At 42.0% G+C, this 21,746-nt stretch overlaps 1 protein-coding gene across 4 annotated transcripts in view; it reads right to left on the bottom strand.

Annotated features, from left to right (window-relative positions):
- apba2b (amyloid beta (A4) precursor protein-binding, family A, member 2b) overlaps positions 1 to 21,746 on the bottom strand; it is a 99,681-nt gene that overhangs the window by 14,773 nt on the left and 63,162 nt on the right. For all 4 annotated transcript variants that reach the window (XM_034191425.1, XM_034191427.1, XM_034191426.1 and 1 more), the window contains 6 exons: positions 12,766 to 12,852; positions 9,794 to 9,979; positions 7,166 to 7,345; positions 3,621 to 3,833; positions 3,384 to 3,503; positions 585 to 725 (listed from right to left, as the gene is read on the bottom strand). In XM_034191425.1, coding sequence (XP_034047316.1) covers positions 585 to 725; positions 3,384 to 3,503; positions 3,621 to 3,833; positions 7,166 to 7,345; positions 9,794 to 9,979; positions 12,766 to 12,852 — 927 coding nt within the window. The remainder of the gene's footprint in view (positions 1 to 584; positions 726 to 3,383; positions 3,504 to 3,620; positions 3,834 to 7,165; positions 7,346 to 9,793; positions 9,980 to 12,765; positions 12,853 to 21,746) is intronic.

Below are 21,746 nucleotides of genomic sequence, written 5' to 3'. Positions count from 1 at the left end.
TAAACAGCAGCCACTAAAACCATTGTTGGTTACTGCAGTAACCAACAATGGATCAGACTGACCTAGAATGACTCCAAATATGTACTTTAATTTAATTGTTTGGTGTTTGTTTTTTGTGAGATGTGCTCAGTACATGTACTCGGGGCAGGTGCGCTATCTTGTGTACAAGAGATGAAGCTTTAGCTACTGGGCCAGTCTGCTCCATTTCATTACATTTTAGCCCCATTTCGTGATTATCAGTCCCCATTTCACTCCATTTTTCTCCAATTTTGCTAAAAAATTAAATAAAAGTACTATCATATTTGGAGTCAGTCTGGGTCACTCTGCTCCATTTCATTACATTTTACCCCCATTTCATGATTATCAGGCTCCATTTCACTCATTTTGTATTTTAGTATAGCCGCATGCAGACTCCTCTCAGTGCCAGAAGTCCACCTAAGGTAGGGAACAGCTTTTCCATTTCTGACATTTTCTGTACTGTATATTTTGGTGAATATTGCTTGATTGTATAGATAATTCACTTTTAAAAACAAGATGTAGTGTTTTGTGTGTACATCTGGGTTGAATGTTTGTCTCTCTTTTACCTCGCCAACAGAGTTTGAGAGAGCCTGGACAATCTTCTCATGTGCTGTGGCCACCACGCTCTGACCATTGATTTGTATGATTCTGTGTCCCACGCGGACCCCACCTCGTTCAGCGATGCCTCCCCGCATCAAACTGCATATCTGCATGGTAAAAATAAATAAATAAATAAAGCAAAAACAGGAACAAGCATTTAAATAACATCATGTTTTAAACATACGGAATAAGGGTGGACTCCCAATGCCGATATTTCATGTATGATTGTGTACGTCTGTGGCACAAAATAAATAAAATAAACATCGGATACCCAATTATGGCCAGAAAACAGGTGTAATCTGTGGTTAAAAAAAAGTAGCACTGTGGAACACTGTAAGCAAATGGGAACGTTTTAAACATGTTTAAAAACATTTATGACGCTGGGTTAAATTGTAATCCCCCAAATGTGACTAATCTGATTTAACTGGTGCAGACCATGAAAAGCATGTTGTTCTCTTCAACAGAAGACTGTTTCAAGATGTGAACAGAAACATTTTAGTTTTTTGGAAAAATATAGGGGAAAATGTACAAGTAGCGTTTCACACATGGGCAGGTGCAACAACAATTGTTAAATGAGAATCATAGATATCTGGGTGTATTTGGCAATAATCGGTCACACTTGTATGTAAGCAGATATAAAATAGTAGGTAACACAAATTTTGCATATTCCTCAAATCATCATTGTTCCTCAATTTTGAAATTGGGATGGAAACCTGTGGCAAAAGTCAGCAACAGCCCATCTCACACAGATTACATATTTGTGGAATACAGCACACGCCACGAACATGTCACAAAACACTACACGATTGCCGGCACTTGCCAGAGTTTGGCCCGCTTTTTGGTCATGTTTAAAACACTTGCCATACTCTGGTGAGTGCCAGTGTCACCGACCAAACAATCCCCCCTAAAAATCAGTCCGCCCTGCCTTCACTGCGCATGCGTCATTTCGGAGCATCAGCAACGATTCAGTTTATCGCCTCGTTTCTGCTTAAAACTGCACTACAGTCATCATCTGTCTCAGCAATAGATATATGAAGCTTTTGTACAACAATCACTTCCACATAAATTCAGAATTATTTCATAATAAAAGACAGGGACCGATCAGAGCACCACAGCAGCACGTCTGAGTCTGGCGTGCTGCTGCACCTACGTCATTTTGGAGCATCAGTAGCAATTCACCAATTATCGCCTTGTTTCTGCTTAAAACTGACTTTAGAATGATTTAAAGTAGACCTGCAATGAAATAAATGCAGTCAGATCTTTGGACCAAAAAATGACTTATATTTACACATAAGATCCTTCTGAATGTAGTAAAGTAAATCTGCAAGCCCAGATCTGTCGTTCAACGGAGAAATCTTCATTTAAAAATGACAAATTTACAGCTAAAATTTAGCCCTCCGCAAAACTGTTATCACATCCGGGACGCTGCAGAGACGTCATGGAAAAGACCCTATCCCAGCATGCATTGCACGCGCCAACTGTAATTTGTGGATTTACGTCAGTTTGCATCTGCACCTTTTTCGTGTCTTATACGGAAGGATCTACTTTTTTAAAAACTTCATATTGTCTTGCGGCACGTTTGGTGAGTACACATTTCTTTTATTTGTGCTTGAAAATCATTTTGGGGGACTTTTTCATACGCCCCTTTGATTGAGTGGTGTCGCATTGAAAATCTACTGTCTTTCGCCTCCGGTGTTACCGTCGCGGGGTATGGAGGCGGGACCTGCAAAGAATCCAAGTCATTAAAAAGATATAAACCTCTCTCAGCGGCCACGGAGCTCTGCGGCTCCGATTACCGAGACGTGCGGCACTGCGGAAAGTCTGTCCTTGCAGCAACAGGTGTCACCGGCCGCTCCGCATCAAAACAGCGAGCGTAGTCTCTGGACTTTTGCCAAGTTGGCTGCACCTCCATTCAGTAGACAGGGAGGTGGTGCCGGCTACACAGCAGACACGGGGGTGATGTGAGTGGCCCGCTTTGGCGTTCATCGAGTACGCAGACTCAGTAAGCGCAGCGGAGGCAGAGAGCGAGGCGTCGGGGAAGAACGTCGCCCACTGTTGATGTCGCCGCTGATCTGAGCATGCAGAGCTGTATCTCACATTCATTGCAGCTTACTTTTGGATGCTGAAACCAGGATGTGTATAACAGTAACATTACTAACAGATAAAATCAATTTCAATGCGGGATCGGACTGAAGGTGGGAGCGCTCCGTCTTCTGCCGGACGTCACTGCAATGACCCGGATGTACAAACAGTTTTCGCTGAGGGCCAAATTTTAGCTGCAAATTTGTCATTTTTAAATGAAGATTTCTCCGCTGAATTACAAATTTGGGCTTGCAGATTTACTTTACTGCATTCATAAGGGTCTTATAAATACATATCAGCTATTTCTTTCTGAGATCTGACCACATTTATTTCAATGCAGGTCTACTTTAAGAGGTTTCACAACAGTTTGTTGTGATTTGGCGCTATATATAAAAAAAAATTGATTGATTGATTGAATATGATGTACAACTCTAAGTAGTTGACATTGAAAAGTCAGTGTGACAGTTGCAGATTATATCTGTGCTGGAAGTAATGAATACTGGAGACTTAACTGTAGCGTCAGTGAAAAGAAAACAGTGAAACTTACAGTGTTTGGTTTGTCAGTGCATAAGTAAGCAGCAGCGGCTTGAAATGTGAATGACACACATTCTGTAAATAAAAATATGTCATAAGAATATTCATTATTTTGTGTTGTTGTGCTTTGAACAGTGAGATGTGCTCACAATGCCGTTCTGGACACTGAAGCCCAGCTGGTACTTCAGATCTGGTCTCTTGATGAGGACAGTGGTAACAGGAGGGCAGCTTACAATGTTCATTTTCACCTGGACCTGGTTCTTCAAGCCCTTTAATAAAGACGGATAAGCATGACACTTTATGTTAAAGCGCCTTTCTCACAAACAGAACTGCTCATTTCATTTTTGAGCATGGTGTTTTAATTGTCTCTTGTCATCCTCGTCTACCTTGATGATTCCCTGGCAGGTAGCGAGCGGCAGCCCGACCAGGCTGGTGTTGTTGATAGACATGATCTGGTCTCCGATGCTGAGCTTGCTGGAGCGTGCCGCTGGGCCCCCGTTCATCATGTTGGCTAATATAACTGTCGGCAGAATGGATCCCCAGCCGGACTCCACAATCACCACACCCAGGATCTCCCCTTTACTCTTCTCCAGCTGCAGCTGTGGAATGGTGAGAAGTGGGCAGGTATTGGAACCTTTTAACTTTTCATGATATATTATGCAGAAATTGACATTATGTCATTAACGAAGTTCATTATTATTATTATCATCCATTACTTTTTAGGTTCCCAGATATCCATAAACTTAAGTGCTGAATCGCCCTACAATGTATTCAGCATATTTCATGTCACGCAGCATATATAAACATCCACAACAGGCAAAGCTCCTCCTTGTGTTACTGAATGTGATGCAGAACTGTTGCCCCGCATGCAGAAACTGCTTCATGCTAGGGCTGAGCAACATGGTATATTGATCAATATTTATCACAAGGTAAACTGATAATGCTATCAATTTGAAAAGTGTAATGACTGAAGCCTGAAGAAACCAGAGGGTTTATAATTTGAACTTCACCATATTTTATTAATAACAAATAGAATATTAACAATGTAAACATTTAACTTTGCAAAAACCATTTCTTTGCCTTAACAGAGCAATATAAGTGAGCCTGCCTTCTAACTTATGAACTAAAAGCTGCGGCTACTTTCACAAATTATTGTGGGAGGGTGGAAAGCATCTCAAATGTTCGTAGAGGTGCATTTGCAGGACAGATCGTGCATGTACTTTGACATACAAGCCAAAAACTGGTGGTCTGTGAGTGACCCCTAGTCTATTGTAGTAGTGTATTCATAAAATATCACGTTTTAAATTTAGATCATACTTTAACTTAACAGTGATTCACAAAATGTTTAAAAATGACCCAAAGGCTAACAGATACTAATGTACAGTTGGACTGGGAAGCAGACCTATGTTTTTGGATATTGAGAACTTAGGTGGTTGCCAAGATTTATTTATTTATTTTTAACTGGCTAAGGGGTCCTTGGTCAGAAAAAAGTTTGAGAAACATGGGTCTAGACCTTACCCACTGCATGACAAAGCACACTGATGAAAGTGGTAAGGAAAATCACCTTATGTGTTTCTTAATTATAGAAAGAAACCTCAAGCAGACAAGACAAAGTGGGGTGGCCATCTGTTTTTACCATAGCAACAAAGTAGCACAGGCACAACACGGAATTGGAGGCTTTGATCAGAACTCAAACCCCTAACCCTACTACACATCTGCAGCAAAAAATATTTTTGTTCATAAATTTTAAATAAAGAATAAAACATGGAAGTTGCAGTCTAAAGATAGCCACAAGATACCCCCCCCCCCCCAAAAAAAAATGTTTAAAGTCAGCAAGCCACCAAGAAAATGACTGTAGTATATCACATAATGACAAGTGATTAATTGAACGATATAGAATTTGGATCACCTCACTAGCCATATTGATTATGGAAAGAGATACGGTGCATCCGAAAAGTATTCACAGCGCTTCAACATTTTGTTATCTTACAGCCTTATTCCAATATGGAATAAATGAGTTTTCCCCTCAAAATTCTACTCACAACGCCCTATAATGACAAAATGAAAAAGTCTTCTGAAATTTGTGTAAATTTACTAAAAAACAAACAAAAAAAAAACTAAGCAATCTTATGTTCATTAGTATTCACACCCTTTGCTCAATACTTTGTTGATGGACCTTTGGCAGCAATTACAGCCTCAATTCTTTTTGAATATGATGCCACAAGCTTGGCACATCTATCTTTGGGCAGTTTTGCCCATTCCTCTTTGCAGCACATCTTAAGCTCCATCAGGTTGGATGAGGAGTGTCGGTGCACAGCCATTTTCAGATCTGTCCAGAGATGTTCAATCAGATTCAGGTATGGGCTCTGGCTGGGCCACTCAAGGACATTCACAGAGTTGTCCTGAAACCACTCCTTTGATACCTTGGATGTGTGTGTAGGGTCATTATCCTGCTGAAAGATCAACAGTCACCCCAGTCTGAGGTCAAGAGCACTCTGGAGCAGGTTTTCATCCAGGATGTCTCTGTATATTGCTGCATTCATCTTTCCCTCAATCCTCACTAGTCTCCCAGTTCCTGCCACTGAAAACATCCCACAGCATGATGCTGCCACCACCATGCTTCACTGTAGGGGATGGTGCCTGGCTTCCTCCAAACATGACGCCTGGCAAGTGTTCCAACCAGAGAATTTTGTTTGTCATGGTCTGAGAGTCCTTCAGGTGCCTTTTGGCAAACTCCGGGTGGGCTGCCATGTACCTTTTACTGAGGAATGGCTTCTGTCTGGCCACACTACCATGCAAGCCTGATTGATGGATTGCTGCAGAGATGGCTGTCTTTCTGGAAGGTTATCCTCTCTCTACAGAGAAATGCTGGAGCTCTGACAAAGTGACCATCAGGTCCCTGGTCACCTCCCTGATTAAGGCCTTTCTTCCCCAATCGCTCAGTTTAGACAGGTGGCCAGCTCTAGGAAGAGTCCTAGTGAAGCCAAACCTCTTCCATTTACGGATGATGGAGGCCACTGTTCATTGGGACTTTCAATGTAGCAGAAATGTTTCTGTACCCTTCCCCAGATTTCTGCCTGGAGACAATCCTGTCTTGGAGGTCTACAGTCAATTCCTTTGACTTTCTGCTTGGTTTGTGCTCTGACATGCACTGTCAACTGTGGGACCTTATATGTAGACAGGTATGTGCCTTTCCAAATTATGTCCAATCAACTGAATTTACCCTAGGTGACTCCAATTAAGCTGTAGAAACATCTCAAGGATGATCAGTGGAAACAGGATGCACCTGAGGTCAATTTTGAGCTTCATGGGAAAGGCTGTGAATACTTATGTACGCATGATTTCTTTGTTTTTATTTAGTTTTTTAAATAAATTTACAAAAAGCTAAATAAAAAAAAAACTTTTCACATCGTCATTATGGGGTGTTGTGTGTAGAATTTTTTTTTTGGGGGGGGGGGTGTAAAAATGAATTTCATCCATTTTTGTGTAAGACTGTAACATAACAAAATGTGGAAAAGTGAAGTGCTGTGAATACTTTCTGGATGCACGGTATCCGAGAAAATGTATGTTTCCCAATGATTATGTTATAATTTCCTGACATCTTTGGTACATTGTCTTGACATCACTCACACATTTGATAACAAATGATTGATTGGTTGATAAAAACTTTTCATCATCTCTCCAGTCCTATTGGTTATCAGGATATCTGGAAAAAGTACTACATTTTTAGCCTTGACCTTTCACTGATTATCTCCAAAAGGTCATGATCTGGAGATAACCATCCAGTATTCCTACCAGGTCTAACGAATATCTTGTCACTCGTTGCTGAGAATTTGTACTCAGACACACCTAAGTGATTACAAACCCTGATCTACAGAGGGTAAAGACACAAGCCAATTACATGTTATTCTGTAGTCCAGCAATGACCAACCTCTTTGCAGTTTTCAGAGTTGGAAAAGTGAATGAGGTCATCATTGTACATCTCCTGGGTGTTGATGATGTCACTGTATTCCTTCTGGCTCAAGTCCTCGGGATTAATGCCATTGGCTCGTAGGAACTCCTGGTAAGCTACGCTGAATGCCTGGCCGATGGACTGAGCGATGAGCTGGGCCTGCAGACACAAAACAGGCTCAGAGACGCAAGAAATCAGAAATCAGGATGGACGCACGCTTCATCTGTTTAGCCTACACTGAGATATCAGAAAATACACTGTGGAGTCAAATGATTCTGACATTGTATGTTGTTTTTGTTGACATCAGGAGGGGAATATTAATAATAATATTTCACTGAACACAAGATACTTCAGCATTTCTCATTCACTTGTAGAGTGTGTGAATTCAACTTTCTACAAGTTTAATCAGTGAGCCAGAGAACACTGTCAGAGTGTTAACGTGACACTTTCAAAAGCGTTATTGTAAACCTCACCCAGGAGTGACACTCAAACCACTGGCATGGTGTCTTGGACATCCAGTGGACCTGGATCATGTTCTACAACATAGTTATCAGGACTGGAATTTTCCCAACACTGGAAAGCAGTGTTGGGAAAACAATACAATATTTTCTTTATGTCGAATTTGTCATTTCAGGACATGGATGTCTCTGCAGACATTTCTTCAAGGATTTTGAGTACCAGCAGGGGGAGCTTTAGATACAAGTATGTAACTGGTGATAGTGTCTTTAAGAAATGTCTGCAGTTACCACAATAAAATACTTTATTATTTTACAATATAAGCATATGGTATAAGTGGTATGAGCACCATTGTTTGAAAACTAACACCACAGATATTCAAAGGTGACATCCAGTAAATTTAATGACAAAACACCATACACTTGGTATAAAACCTATTAAAAAGGGCACTGAAAAAAAAAGATCTTGAATATACTAATGAACTATAAGACAACAGTTTATGAGGCAGAATACATTCACAATTTATTTGTTGGATTTTTCTATAAACCTTTGCAGTAGCAAGCTAGAAGCAGAAAAGGACATCATGGAGCTCCATGACAAAGAGAACACAAAGTGTTTGTGTGCTGATGGATGAGCAACTGAAGACAGAACAGATGGGACTCCAGCCTTTGCACCAACTGAAGACAAGCTGGAGTGCTGACAGCTTTACACAGAGTTCTTCATGAAGCCACTGCTTTCTGAATTTGCTTCAACAAGTCAAGCTGCAGCAGTGTGGTCCTAAATTAAATAAATGCCCAGTCAGTTCAGTGGGTTATCCTGTTCACTTACTATTGACTACAGCGAGGAAATGGGAGAAACTAAATTCAGGATGGACAAATAAAATGAGGTGTTAGATCCATTGTGTCATTGCCTGTCATAATCATTTGAAGTTTTTTTTAGAATGGGGTCATCTGTGTAAAGGCCCCGTCACACCTTGACGATTTAGGCAGCGTATGCCAACCATATTAAAATCGCTGACATACGCTGAGATGCATCTAATAAGTTATAGGCAGTGGTGGGCACAGCTAACCAAAACGTTAGCTTTGATAACAGCTAATCAGCTAACTGAAAAGTTATCTTTTATGAAGCTAAACCGATAAACCACCCAAAAAATTATCGGAAGCTACAGCTAACCGATAACTTTCAGTATTGTGTCCGGTTACACTTGCAACTACTAACAAGTTGATCTTGAGTTTTAACACCCTGGTAGCATCAAAGGCGACCACAAACCCAAGCAATGAATCAGCACTTCTGTCTTTGTGCACCCTGCCCACTGCTGGAAGCTCCTGTTTACTACATATTTTGCAGCAGTGAAGCAGTTGAGAGGAGCTCAACTCACACACACACACACACACACACACACACACACACACACACACACACACACACACACACACACACACACACACACACACACACACACACACACACACACACACACACACACACACCACACACACACACACACACGCAGCATTATTCCTTAACAGCATATACAGTGCCGCCATGAGGCAGAGGTCTTGGAAAATAAAGCAGTTTTGACTTATGGTTTTGATTCATAAATCAAATAAATCCGGAAAAACATTATTTTGAAATCCTGAGAAAATAAATTTTGTAGCACAGAAGTGGCTTTATTGCAAGAATCTGTAAAAAGCAAAAAGCACAAAAACATAGTTTTAGACTCCTGAGAAAAAGTAAAATATATTTACAGAGTGGCACAAAAACACTGTTTTGAAATCCTGAGAACATACGACATGTGATTGTCACATACTTGTTTGTGATGCGCTGCCGCATGCTTTCTGTAAGTGGAATTATTGTTCGGCGTAAGTTGCATAAGCCGGCAACATGATACGCAGTCGTTGGTGTCAATTCATTTAAACATTCTATATAAGTTAAAAATACGACATGTACACATCCAACTGATTATGAATACACTATGCATACGTCCAACAGTGGGGAAAAAAAAAAAAAAATCTGCATATGCGAGCATTTTTGATACGGTTGGCATATGCTGCCTATATCGTCAAAGTGTGACAGGGGTATAACCTCTTATGTGTTGCTGCTGTTGCTACAGGAGGCAAACATACAAATCACAGTTTAAGAGGGACTTACATCCTCAGACTCAAAAACGTGACAAATCATCTTGTACTGCTTCTTGGCCTCAGGTGCACCAGGTGTGGTCTCGATGCAGTCCTGGGAGGCCGTGCGTGGCATCCTGCGTCTCGCCATCAGGACCACAATGTTCCCAATATCAGCAATGTAAGATATTGTACGAAGTGCATTGTCCATCATGGTTTCCTGTCGGTACAACAATCAAAGTAACATTCTGTTAAAGGTCAAATCTGCCTTAAAATGGCGGCATCATCATCATCATAGTCTGTGCTGCTCCTGCTTAATAAACAGATGCTGCACTGATGGTGAGCTGTGGAAAACCTACCATGATACCATGAAAGCAGCAGTTGTCAAGTTACTTATGTAGAATACATCACTTTGTCAAAATGTCCGGTGTTAAAAAACAAGGGTGTAACAGTACACACACACACACACACACACACACACACACACAACACACACACACACACACACACACACACACACACACACACACACACACACACACACACACACACACACACACACACACACACACACACAAAAATCACAGTTCAGCACAATTTCAGTACAGCGGAAACTAGAAACACAACATTAAGGATAATTAACCTATGTTCTTTGGACTAGTGTGTGGCTGAATAGTGTTGCCAGATTAGTATTTTTTTCTTAAATTCTTGCAAAATAATTTCAACAATAAATCTGACTTAAGACCTGTGTGATTTATATATTTATAAAATGGTCAGTGAGAATTCCATGCCTAACTGCATTATTTTCTTTATACGCACACGTAGTTCGGCGAGTTAAGTCACTGTAATATCACTCCACTCTGGTCGTCACCATACCAACGTGCAAATCTGTTGGCGCAGATCAACTGTGTTTTGACAGGTGAACGACAGAAATGTGATAAAACATGGATTTCCAAGTGACATTTAATATTTTGGCCAAAATAAAACATTTGAGGAATGAAAAGAGGAGGACAGCAAATGAGAAGAACAGCAAAAGCAACGGCATAAAGATTTAACATCGGACGAACTGGACAAGACTGAAGACTGGAAAGAAGAAGAGAACACGATAAAAGTTAACTTAAATAAATATTTGTGTGTTAGCTCACTGTGTGGGACCATGGTATAAGCAGATTAAACAACTCGAAGCCGTGCATTATATGGTTTGAATGCACTTCGCGGAGTAACACCACTCTGCTTCGCGTCGTGGTGTTTTAGACTCTACGGCTTCTCGTTGTTTAATCCTTATATATATATATATATATATATATATATATATATATATATATATATATATATATATATATATATATATATATATATACACGAGGTCTCCTGTAACAGTGGAATGTGCCGCAAAAGTGCTGATGTACACCTCTTCCACAATTTCTCTGGTAGTCAGACGACACAGCCTTCACTTTGGAAATAATCTGGTCATTTCAGCTTGTCGATGGCCGCTCGGAGCGCGGCGCGCCCTGCGCCGCTGTGGGCCATCTTTAATCTGGTTGTAATGATACTTAATCTGTGTGACGCCCAGAGTATCTTCACCGAAAGCCGTCTGAATCTTCCGAATGGTTTCCACCTGGCTGTCTCTCACATTTTCTGGAAAAATTTGATTCAGCGCTGCTCCAATTGCTCAGCCATTTTCCTGACAATGAAAATCCGACGAGGGGGCTGGACCAGTGCTCACTCAAAGCCTGCCCACAGGCGAATGACGCAACCGACAGGCGTGAAAAAACTCACGCATGCACGCGAAGGTTCAAGCTTGGCTGATGCAAGCGCACATGATTCAAATCCATATAGTTATTTAAAAAAATAAAAAGGTCGGAAAGTTTTCTAACAGACCTCGTATATATATATATATATATATATATATATATATATATATATATATATAGAGAGAGAGAGAGAGAGAGAGAGAGAGAGAGAGATGTGTCTTATATGCTAGCACGATTTACAGTAGTCCAGAAAATACAGTAAGTCCTTTATAGGCCCTGAAAAACTATTTTGCTGGTGGTTATCCCCAGATTCTGCAGCATGAAGGTGATAGAAGTCTTCCCCAGCCAAGTCTGGTACCCATTTACAGCTGGGTGAACTGGGACAAGGCAGATGAAGTGTCGTGGACATTTGATGGATGCATGAGAACAGAATACCTACTCAAGTTTAATCAAAAGCTATTCAACTTTATGGTTTTATTTGGATGCTGGAATAACGAAGTTAACAACTGAACTTCAAAATGTGGTAAAACAGACCTAATAGGAAGTGTAGTATGCAGTTGTACCTCTATGGCACCACCAATGAATGGAAGTACTACATTACAATTGAACATTTTAAATGCTCAAGTGAAACGAATAATGCAAATGCGCAGTGCGCAATTGGCCACATAACAAGTGCACCCAGACACATCCAACTACTACGTTGATTTTTGGACTAATTATGTGCGGCTGTTGGATGATTAATGGAACATGATAACTGAAGAACATTAATCACTGACGCCCCACTCCCACCTCCAAAAAAGGAATACACAGATTTTGTTGTTCATATCAGCTCCCTTAAGAATAGCAATGTTCATGAAATCTTTTAAGTGACCATAAAGTTTAATCTTTGATCTTGAAAATTACCTTAAACCCAAGTTTACAAGAGGACCACTTGAGGAATAATGTCTGCATGTTTGATCCAAATTGGGCAATAAAGGTCAGAGGAGAATGAATTTTTTGAATTGTGGATGACAGATACGACAGAAGCTACATCACGGCTAAAGAAAAAAATGTTTCATTCTTGCTTCTGGGAATTACGGGGTTGAAATGCTGCATTCATTCCTCAGTGTGTATTTAAACAAATGGAGTAAATGATATTTGGAATAACGCTTCTACTAAACAGAAGAATAGTACAGAAAACAAAACGTGGTACTGCACAGTAAATTCTCTGTAGAATGCCTTGGTGTTCCCATGTTTCCACGGCTGAACTCACCTGTGAGTCTGCATTGAGTACTTTGATCCTCTGGGTAGAGATGAACAGATCAACCTCTGTGAGAGTTTGAGTGTCCCCTTCTGCATTCTGCAAAAAGACAATTACAGAAGACGTCGTTGTTGGCTTTCTGTGTTAACTCCTCTGCTGGACTGTTGGAGAGTTTAGTGAAGACAAATCATATTATACATGCCCTAAAAGACAGCAATGGTGCATGCATGATTAAGGTCCATGGTGGCTTCTTGAATGAATGGTGTTATGTGAAAAGGCAGAAAAAGAAATAGTTTGGCAGCAGCATTCATTTACATGAAATTGGCACAAGAATGGTGAGCGGGCAGAGTCACCAGAAAGGGCTTAGCGCTAAACCCTTACCAGCTGGCTCTTATTCCACTGAGTTATACCGCTGTGGTTCCAGCACAGCAAAGGCTGAACACAATTATCTCTGAATACTGCAGAATGCAAACAAAGTGTATTAGTCTGAAATATCAAACCACATTACACTGCACACTGTAATGAACCACTTTAATGACTGTTGAACCATTTATTTGACACTATGGCAGCGAACCACAGCTGCAGCTACTATTATATTTATCATCCAACAATCTGTTGATTATTTTATGGTTTAGCTTCTAAAAATATGAGAAACAGCAAAGAAGCACCTGTGACAATTTCCCATATTTAAAAATACAGTGTGCAAGGTTTAGGGTTGTTTATTAGCAGGCCCCTTATTAGCATATAGCATTCATAACCATTTGTTTATTAGTATACAACAAAGTATTAATGTATTTTCCTAAGTTTAGAATGAGTCTTTCAAATCTACATCAGAGCATGCCCCTTCACGAAGGCTGCCGCGTTGCACCACCATGTTGATTCAGTGGCCCAAAAGGCATGTAGTTATCACTGTAGACATTATATACATAGAAGCCTCATGACTTGCTGCAACGTAATCCAGCGTCGCCGCCATATTTAATGGGTCTCTTCACAATAGGCCAGGACCAGAGTCAACCAGAGTTAATGGAGAGTGAGCAAATATACCGGTATTTTGTGCTGCTTACGGTTGCAATAACCGGCACAGTATAGAAACAAGATCGCGTGGGATTACCTTTCACAAGTAAGACTGAACAATAATTTTGGTTATTTTACCATTTGTAATATTATGCCATGTTAACAAACGGTACTTGCGTGTAACATTATTACAGCAGGAACTGGTACTGTCTCTCATTAGCTGTGTTTCCATCCAACTAGTATCACAACTCTTAAGCGAATTTTCGTTAATGAGGTTAATGGAAGAGTACATCTCCGCACATTTCCATCCACTTGTTATGCGTTTTTGTTTCACAGGATAAGTCGTAGGTGCCGTTAGGTGTTGCTAATTCTTGAGTCTGTATTTCACAAAGTAAGGCTGCACCACATCGTAAAATTAACTACACTGGCGTTACAGAGTGCCAGCACACACAAGCAGCTGTCCAAAAACAGTTCTTTTGCCAAGGGTTTCAACTCTTCAGCCCCAGTTGCAAGCCTAACAAGGTAGTTTAAGACCCTGTAATGACCTGGAACTTTCTTTTCCTGACCTTGAAAAAATGTTTGTCTTTGTAACAAAACCTGGTGAGCGAAGCAGAGGAAATTGTGATGTCCTCTGTGTGTGTGTTTTATAATACATACTTCTCACTCTATCCAGGAGTGTATACATATATACAACGTATTTTTAATGTGTGACATTTTTAATGTGTGCATCCTGTATTGTACAGATCTCTGCTTTTTCTAATAAACCAACTGTGGGAAAATTGGGCAAAAATTTGGTGAGGTTACGGATTATTGTAGTTCGGGATACACCTTCCGCAGTACAAATAAATGCACTGGGGGGTGCAATAGGGACCCATCCAGATGGTGGCGCACCGATATGTCAGCTCCAATAGGCCAGCGGCAGTCCATGAGGCGTCTACCATATATAATGTCTATGGTTACTGCACCTTTCTTGCAGCACGGAAAGAAGACTGAAGAAAAACAAGATCAATCAGTGATTTCTCCTGTCTGCTGGTTGTGAGTGCAGGCTAACAAGTTTGAGAATCCTCATATTTATGAAATGGAGGATCATACATGTATATATATATATATATATATATATATATATATATATATGGAGTTAAATTTGACTCCAAAATACCTGCAAATGGTTTCACTTAGAAACAAAACTAATTCTGCCATCTACAGGATGGGAGTGTGAATAGCGACTTACATATTTGTGAACCTCTAAGCAGTTTTGCGCTCAGAATGTCTCAATATTGTGTAGCTGAGCAAAACGATGGATGCGTGTGATCGGTGATTCACGAATGCTGAATCACACTTCACAAACAGAATTTTCAGTTTTGCAAATTCCTTTTTTAACAAATGAAAAAATTATATATTTACAAATACACATTTATTTGTAACAAAACAAACCAAAACACAAGTTACGAATCGGAAATTTGTGTTTAGATTGCAAAACACGTGTGAAAATCAAGCACTATTTGTAGATCACCCTCAGTGTATTTGCAGGTACAGTAGTGTTCAGAATAATAGTAGTGCTATGTGACTAAAAAGATTAATTCAGGTGTTGAGTATATTTCTAATTGTTACATGGGAAGCAAGGTACCAGTAGATTCAGTAGATTCTCACAAATCCAACAAGACCAAGCATTCATGATATGCACACTCTTAAGGTTATGAAATTGGGCGTCTATCGACCTATCCGTCTATCGGTGTCATGCTTCAACGTACCCCCACTCGTGAACAAGACCCCAAGATACTTAAACTCCTCCACTTGGGGCAGTAAGTCTCCTCTGACCCAGAGGTGACAATCCATCATTTTCCGACAGAGGACCATGGTCTCAGATTTGGAAATGCTGATTCTCATCTTAGTCACTTCACACTCAGCTTCAAACCTGCTCAGTGTGCATGGTAGGTCACTGCCTGATGAAGAATCACATCATCGGCACAAAGCAGACAGGCAACTCTGAGGTCACCAAAATGGACATCCTCCGGTCCCTGACTGTGCCTTGAAATCCAGTCCATGAACATTACAAACAGGACTGGTGACAAGGGGTAGCTCTGGCGAAGTCCAGCACCCACCAAAAACAAGCCTGATGTAATGCAGAGAATGCGGACGCAGCTCCAACTTTAGTCATAAAGAGACCGGATTGCATGTTGTAGCGAATCTGGTACCCCATACTCCCGCAGCATCCCCCACAGGACACACAGAGGGACCCGGTCATATCTCTTTTCCAAGTCCACAAAACATATGTAGACTGGTTGGTCATGATGCCAACATCACCCTCTAATATCCTTGTGAGGGTAAAGAGTTGGTCCGCTGTTCCACGAACAGAATGGAATCAGCATTGCTCCTCCAGAATCTGAGGCTTGACTAGCGGTCTAAGTTTCGTCTCTAGTAGCCTGGCATAGGTTTTCCCAGGGAGGCTAAGAATTCCTCTATAAGATAAGATAAGATCAACTTTATTGATCCCCCAACTAGGAAAATCACTTGTTGCTGCAGCAAAAGTCATACAGTAGTAAAGAAAAAAAAATAGTTAGACCAGGTTGTGGTCAGAACGGCCTAGCAGGGGGAGGGGACAGGAGCTGTATGCATCCTTGATGTTCACATACATTAAATCCAAGGTTCTCTTGTCTCTGGTGGCCATTCATGTACTGAGTGAAGGTAGGGAGAGTGGAAGACAGGGAAGCATGACTGAAATCACTGGAGATGAGGAGGAGGGACTGGGGGTGTGATGTCTGCAACTCAAACACTACAATCTGCAGGCACTCACAGGCTGCAGCAGCATCTGCCAATGGCAGTATGTACACAGTTATCACTATAACATGCGAGAATTCCTTCGGGCTGTAGTATGGCTGAATGCTAACTGGTAGCAGCTCAATGTCTCTACTGCAGTACTGCTCCCTCACCGTGATGTTCTCCGGGTTACTCCATCTATCGTTCACAAACATCACTATGCCCCTACCTTTCCTCTTATCGCTGTCCTTTGCTTCCTGTCCACTCTCACGATTTGAAAGCCTTCCAACATAAAGTGCAAATCTGGTGTGAGTTCATTCCCGGTGTCGCCGACCAAAACGGTCCCCCCTAAAATTGGTCCGCCCTGCCTTCACTGCACATGCGTCATCAGCCAAGGTTCACGGATTATCTCCTCGTTTCTGCTTCAAACTGCACTCCAGTCATCATCTGTCTCAGCGACAGATTTCTGAAGCTTTTGTACAACAATCGTTTCCACATAAATTCAGCATTATTTTATCATAAAAGACGGAGGAAGCGATAAGAGCGACGCGGCTACATGGGCTGCTAGCTGCTGTGTGTCCGTCATTTTAAAGAGTCAGCGAATATCACCTCGTTTCTGCTTAAAATGGCCTTGATTCTGCTTAAAACTGACTTTAGAATGATTTAAGAGGTTTTACCTTGTCATCTGATGGTTAAGGTTAATAATCCCATTATTGCGTTTGATCGCTTTGAGTGAAGAGACTCTTTCTCAGATGAGCTGTTGAAGCTCCGAAATGACGCATGCACAGTGGACACAGGGCGGACCAATTTTTACGGGGGACCGTTTGGTCTGCGAATCCGGTACTCCCTCTGCGGCCTGGTTAGCACCGTTAGCTCTTCCACCTTTTTGGGGAGAGATCTCATATTCCCTTTAATAACAGACAGTATACATGGTTTATACAGTCTTTTCTTCATTCTCACTCTGTATCCCCTTCTTCTTCTCCTTAATTCCGTGGGGATCTCCGGTCTTTCCACGGGAGGGAGTACCTTCCTGCTGAGCAGTGCTAACAGCTGCTCCTGAGTGCAAACAATGGAGCCGTGGCTGAATGAAACATCTGATGTTGATGTAAGTAGTTCCAAAAAAAGAAGAAAATACTGTCTCACGAGTTGTACATCCATAGATGCACACTTCTGACTGAGAAAAGTGATGAAGAAGACACTAAAGGAATACAAAAACACAAGCTATTGCAGCGGGCTGCCACTCGTGCAATGCCATCTTGGTACCTGGATGATTTGAACACACGCTACAGTGCCCTTTTTTAAAGATGGGGACCACCACCCAGGTTTGCCAATCCAGAGGTATTGTCCACGAATTCCATGTAACATTGTATAGGCGTGTCAGCAATGACAGCCCAAAAACATCCAGAGACTTCAGCATCTGAGAATGCATCTCATCTGTGGCCTGCTGGTACCTGTTCGCTGATTCTGGAGACTTCTGTGCGAACCAAACACCAAAGGCCTGATGGCTTCCCTTACCGCTGGAGTCAATGGGTTCTTAGGTTGCTGCCACGACAAGCACTAATGCCGCGTTCACACCGGGCGCAAAGTGAGCGACAGCAGCGACAGGTTGCCATATAATCCCTATGGAATGACGTGTTTTGACGCCAGGTCACGCAGCACGACGCGATGGACGTAAATGAAGCGACGCGAGTGAAGCAATTTTGAACGACTGGCACGTTTGTGGTGCGATACTGTGTCACGTCACGTCGTACTGCCCTCCTCCCCAAGTTGAAAAATCTGAACGTTTTCGTCTTGTCGTGCCGCGATGACCAATCAGGGACTGAATATGTAGTGACGTGGAGATATCTGGAGTTTGACTGAAGATGTGAACGTGTCCTGTCTCTGGTAGCCAGCCTGTGAGCAGGAATTATGTCTCTTTTGTCCTTTATTTCACAATTATGACAGAGTTTTTGGAGCGAGCAGCAGCCCCACAGCAGGGGGAGTGGCGTTTCTTTCTCTTTTTAATTTACATGTGCGCGCGAGCGAATCATCCGTGGAGATTATTTTAGTTATTAACTACACAGATGTATAATAAAACAAATGGTGACTGGTTTCTAAACGCAATTATGACAGAGTTTTTTGGGGAAGAGCGAGCAGCAGCTCCACAGCAAGCAGCAGAGTTTTTTTTTTTCTGTCTACGTGCACGCTTCAGCGAATCGTCTGTGGAGATTATTTTATTAATTAATGACACAGATGTATAATAAAGCAAATGGTGACTGGTTTACAAACACAATTATGACAGAGTTTTTTGAGGAAGAGCGAGGAGCAGCCCCGCAGCAAACAGCGGAGTGTCTTTTTTTTTTTTTTATTGTTTACATGTGTGCGCGTGAAAGGGACAGGAGGTCCTCAAACTGGGTCCTGCAGAGGTGGAAGGACCACTGAAAGCGGCTGTCATCCAGATGCAGCTCCTGCAGCAAATGATGATACTCCCCGAATTGGGAATGTTTCATGGCATTTGTCAGCTTTCCATAACTCGCTCCATGTGATCAAGGTCCGTCATGTTAACTTGACTGACAACCGGAGCCGGCGAGCGGAATGGAAGCTCCTCCTATTTGATGACGCACTGGGGCGAATTTTCGCAGCAAAAGCAGAGTGACACACTGGGCGATGGTGGCGCGTCCGTCGCCACGCGACCCCCGCAAATTTGTAGCATCTGATCGCGCCCGGTGTGAACGCGACATAACAATTTTCTGGCCAAATAAAGAATATATGTACAAGGTGGGCCAATAAAATGTTAGCACTTTTTGATCGTACACAAGTGTTTGAAATGAGAACTTATTTGAAAATTTTATTCACAGACTTGTAACAGAAGCATCAAATTAACATTTGATACCAAATGTTTCCCACTTTGTCTCTTGTTTTCCGCACAGTTCAATAACTGATGACATTTTTTAATTGTACGAATTAAAAACGTGGTAACATTTTATTGGCCCACCCTGTATATATGTATTGGATACTCCCTTTTGCTGGGGGTCATGACACAGAATTCAGGAGAGATCTGCTTTGGGATTTGGGACAAGATTTGGCCCTTTTGGCTACACGTGTTCCAAAAGTTGTATATGAATAAAAACAAAGTCTGTTGGATTCACATGATATAAATATGTACATGCCTGGAATGCATCCAAATGACATCATAAATTATGAGTTCAATTTTTTTGTAAAACACTTTTTAACTGAAAACTTTTGATTTTTTGCACTTATTACATGCTACGGAAGTGTATTGCATTCACTGGATACAAGAAAAAAAATTAGACGGCTGACCTCGTAAGGAGAAAAGATCTCATCATTATGAGAAAAGAAATCATAATTACGAGATCAGGATCTTGTAATTAAGAGATCAGGCTATTTTTATTTTTTGTAATCACTTCCATACATTAGGTCCCTCAGTAAAGACAAGATTGAGAATTCCCGAGTCATAATCGAAAATCAGCCAATTTGTAACCGCCGACACTGCACTGCGATCGCACACCACTTCTATGCGCACACAAAGTGTGGATTTTCCCCTAAACTGTTCCTGGATGAATGAAACTCCTCTAGGGAGGCGGGGCATGGGCAACCAGACTGGCATGCGCCCGGCTGGAAGTGAGCCCCCTTTGTTCCTCAGTGGTTGGTGGGGCTTGTGAGTGAAACCTGGAAGTCTAAAGGGGAGCAAGACACATCTCATTTTGGTGAGACACCTCGTGCTCCTTCCTGGACTTTTATCCAGGAAAACCTTAGGGGAACATCCACACTTTATATTTGATTACAGAGTGTTATTATTGGTTAACCTCAGCCCGCTTCTTTACTGAGAGACTGGAAGTACGGAAAATCGATCGATCGATCGATCGAACTATCTATCTATCTACGAGGTCTGTTAGGTCTGTTTTTCAAAAACCATATGGATTTGAATCACGTGTGATTGCATCAGACAAGCTTGAACTTTCGTGCGCATGCATGAGTTTTTTCACGCCTGTCGGCTGCATCATTCGCCTGTGAGCAGGCTTTGTGTGAGCACTGGTCCACCCCTCTCGTCGTTTTTTTATTGCGAATAAATGTCTAAAGGATTTGGAGCTTTGCTGCATCAATTTTTTCCAGAAACTGTGAGAGACCTCCAGGTGGACACCGTTCGGAAAATTAATATGGCTTTCAGGGACGATTTTATGGGGATTATACAGATTAAGGAGAATTACTGCCGCTTTAAGGACGGCGCGGCGCGCTCCCAGCGCCGATCGACATGCTCAGACCCCGCTGAAACAACCAGATCATTTCCAACGTGAAGGCTTTGTTGATCCGGGACCTCGTCTGACTTTCACAAAAAGGCAGAAGTCGTGGACATCAGCACTTTTTCGGCACATTCCACTGTTACAGGAGTTTTTTTCATGGAAAGAAAAGCGGAGGGACGTGCCACGGAGCCGTTCATTACGCGGCACAAAACCACCTCCGTGTTGGTCTCACAGGACAATTCCTCCGGACGTCTGTCCACGTCCAGACAACGTCCCGGATAAAACACAGCGTCCAGTTTGGAAATGAACGGCACATTCCACTGTTACAAGGATTTTTTGTCATGGAAAGGAGCGGATGCGTCGCGCGTCACGACGGCAAGCGAGACAAAGAACACCTCCGTTTCGGAGTGCCAGAAGGACAAGCTGGGACATGTCCACCTCTCCACAATTTCTCTGATACTCACTCGACTGGTAAGCACTGAAAGGCATGTCCCAGCACTTTTTCGGCAAATTGAGACAGACGTCACGGCGGTGCCGCGACGCGCAAAGCAATGCCGTGATGAAGCGTCACAGAACATGTTCTGGCATGTCCAGGCACATCCACAATTTCTTGGATAATCACTCGACTGAAAAACCACCGACAGCTATCTGAACACCATCTCAAAGCCGTCCTGTGAGACCAAAACGGAGGTGGTTTTGTGTCGGTCCAGCAGCGAATCCATCATGACGCGCAACGCGTCCGCTCGGCTTTCCACGACAAAATATCTTGTTAAAAGTGAAATCTGCAGGAAAATGGGTGATGTCCAGCTCTTGTGATAACCACAGAAAGTGCACACGATGGTCACGGATCCACAGAGCGATCCGTTTAGAAATGAAATGGTCGTTCAGCCTGTCGAAGGCAGCTGGAGCGCGGCGCGCCCCACAGCTGCTGTGGGCGTTCTTAAAGCGACAGTAACATCCCTTAATGTCTTTGAAGCCCAG

Source organism: Thalassophryne amazonica, chromosome 2, assembly GCF_902500255.1.
Source record: "Thalassophryne amazonica chromosome 2, fThaAma1.1, whole genome shotgun sequence".
NCBI classification, from domain to species: Eukaryota; Metazoa; Chordata; class Actinopteri; order Batrachoidiformes; family Batrachoididae; genus Thalassophryne; species Thalassophryne amazonica.
This window is presented reverse-complemented; position numbering and strand designations above follow the sequence as displayed.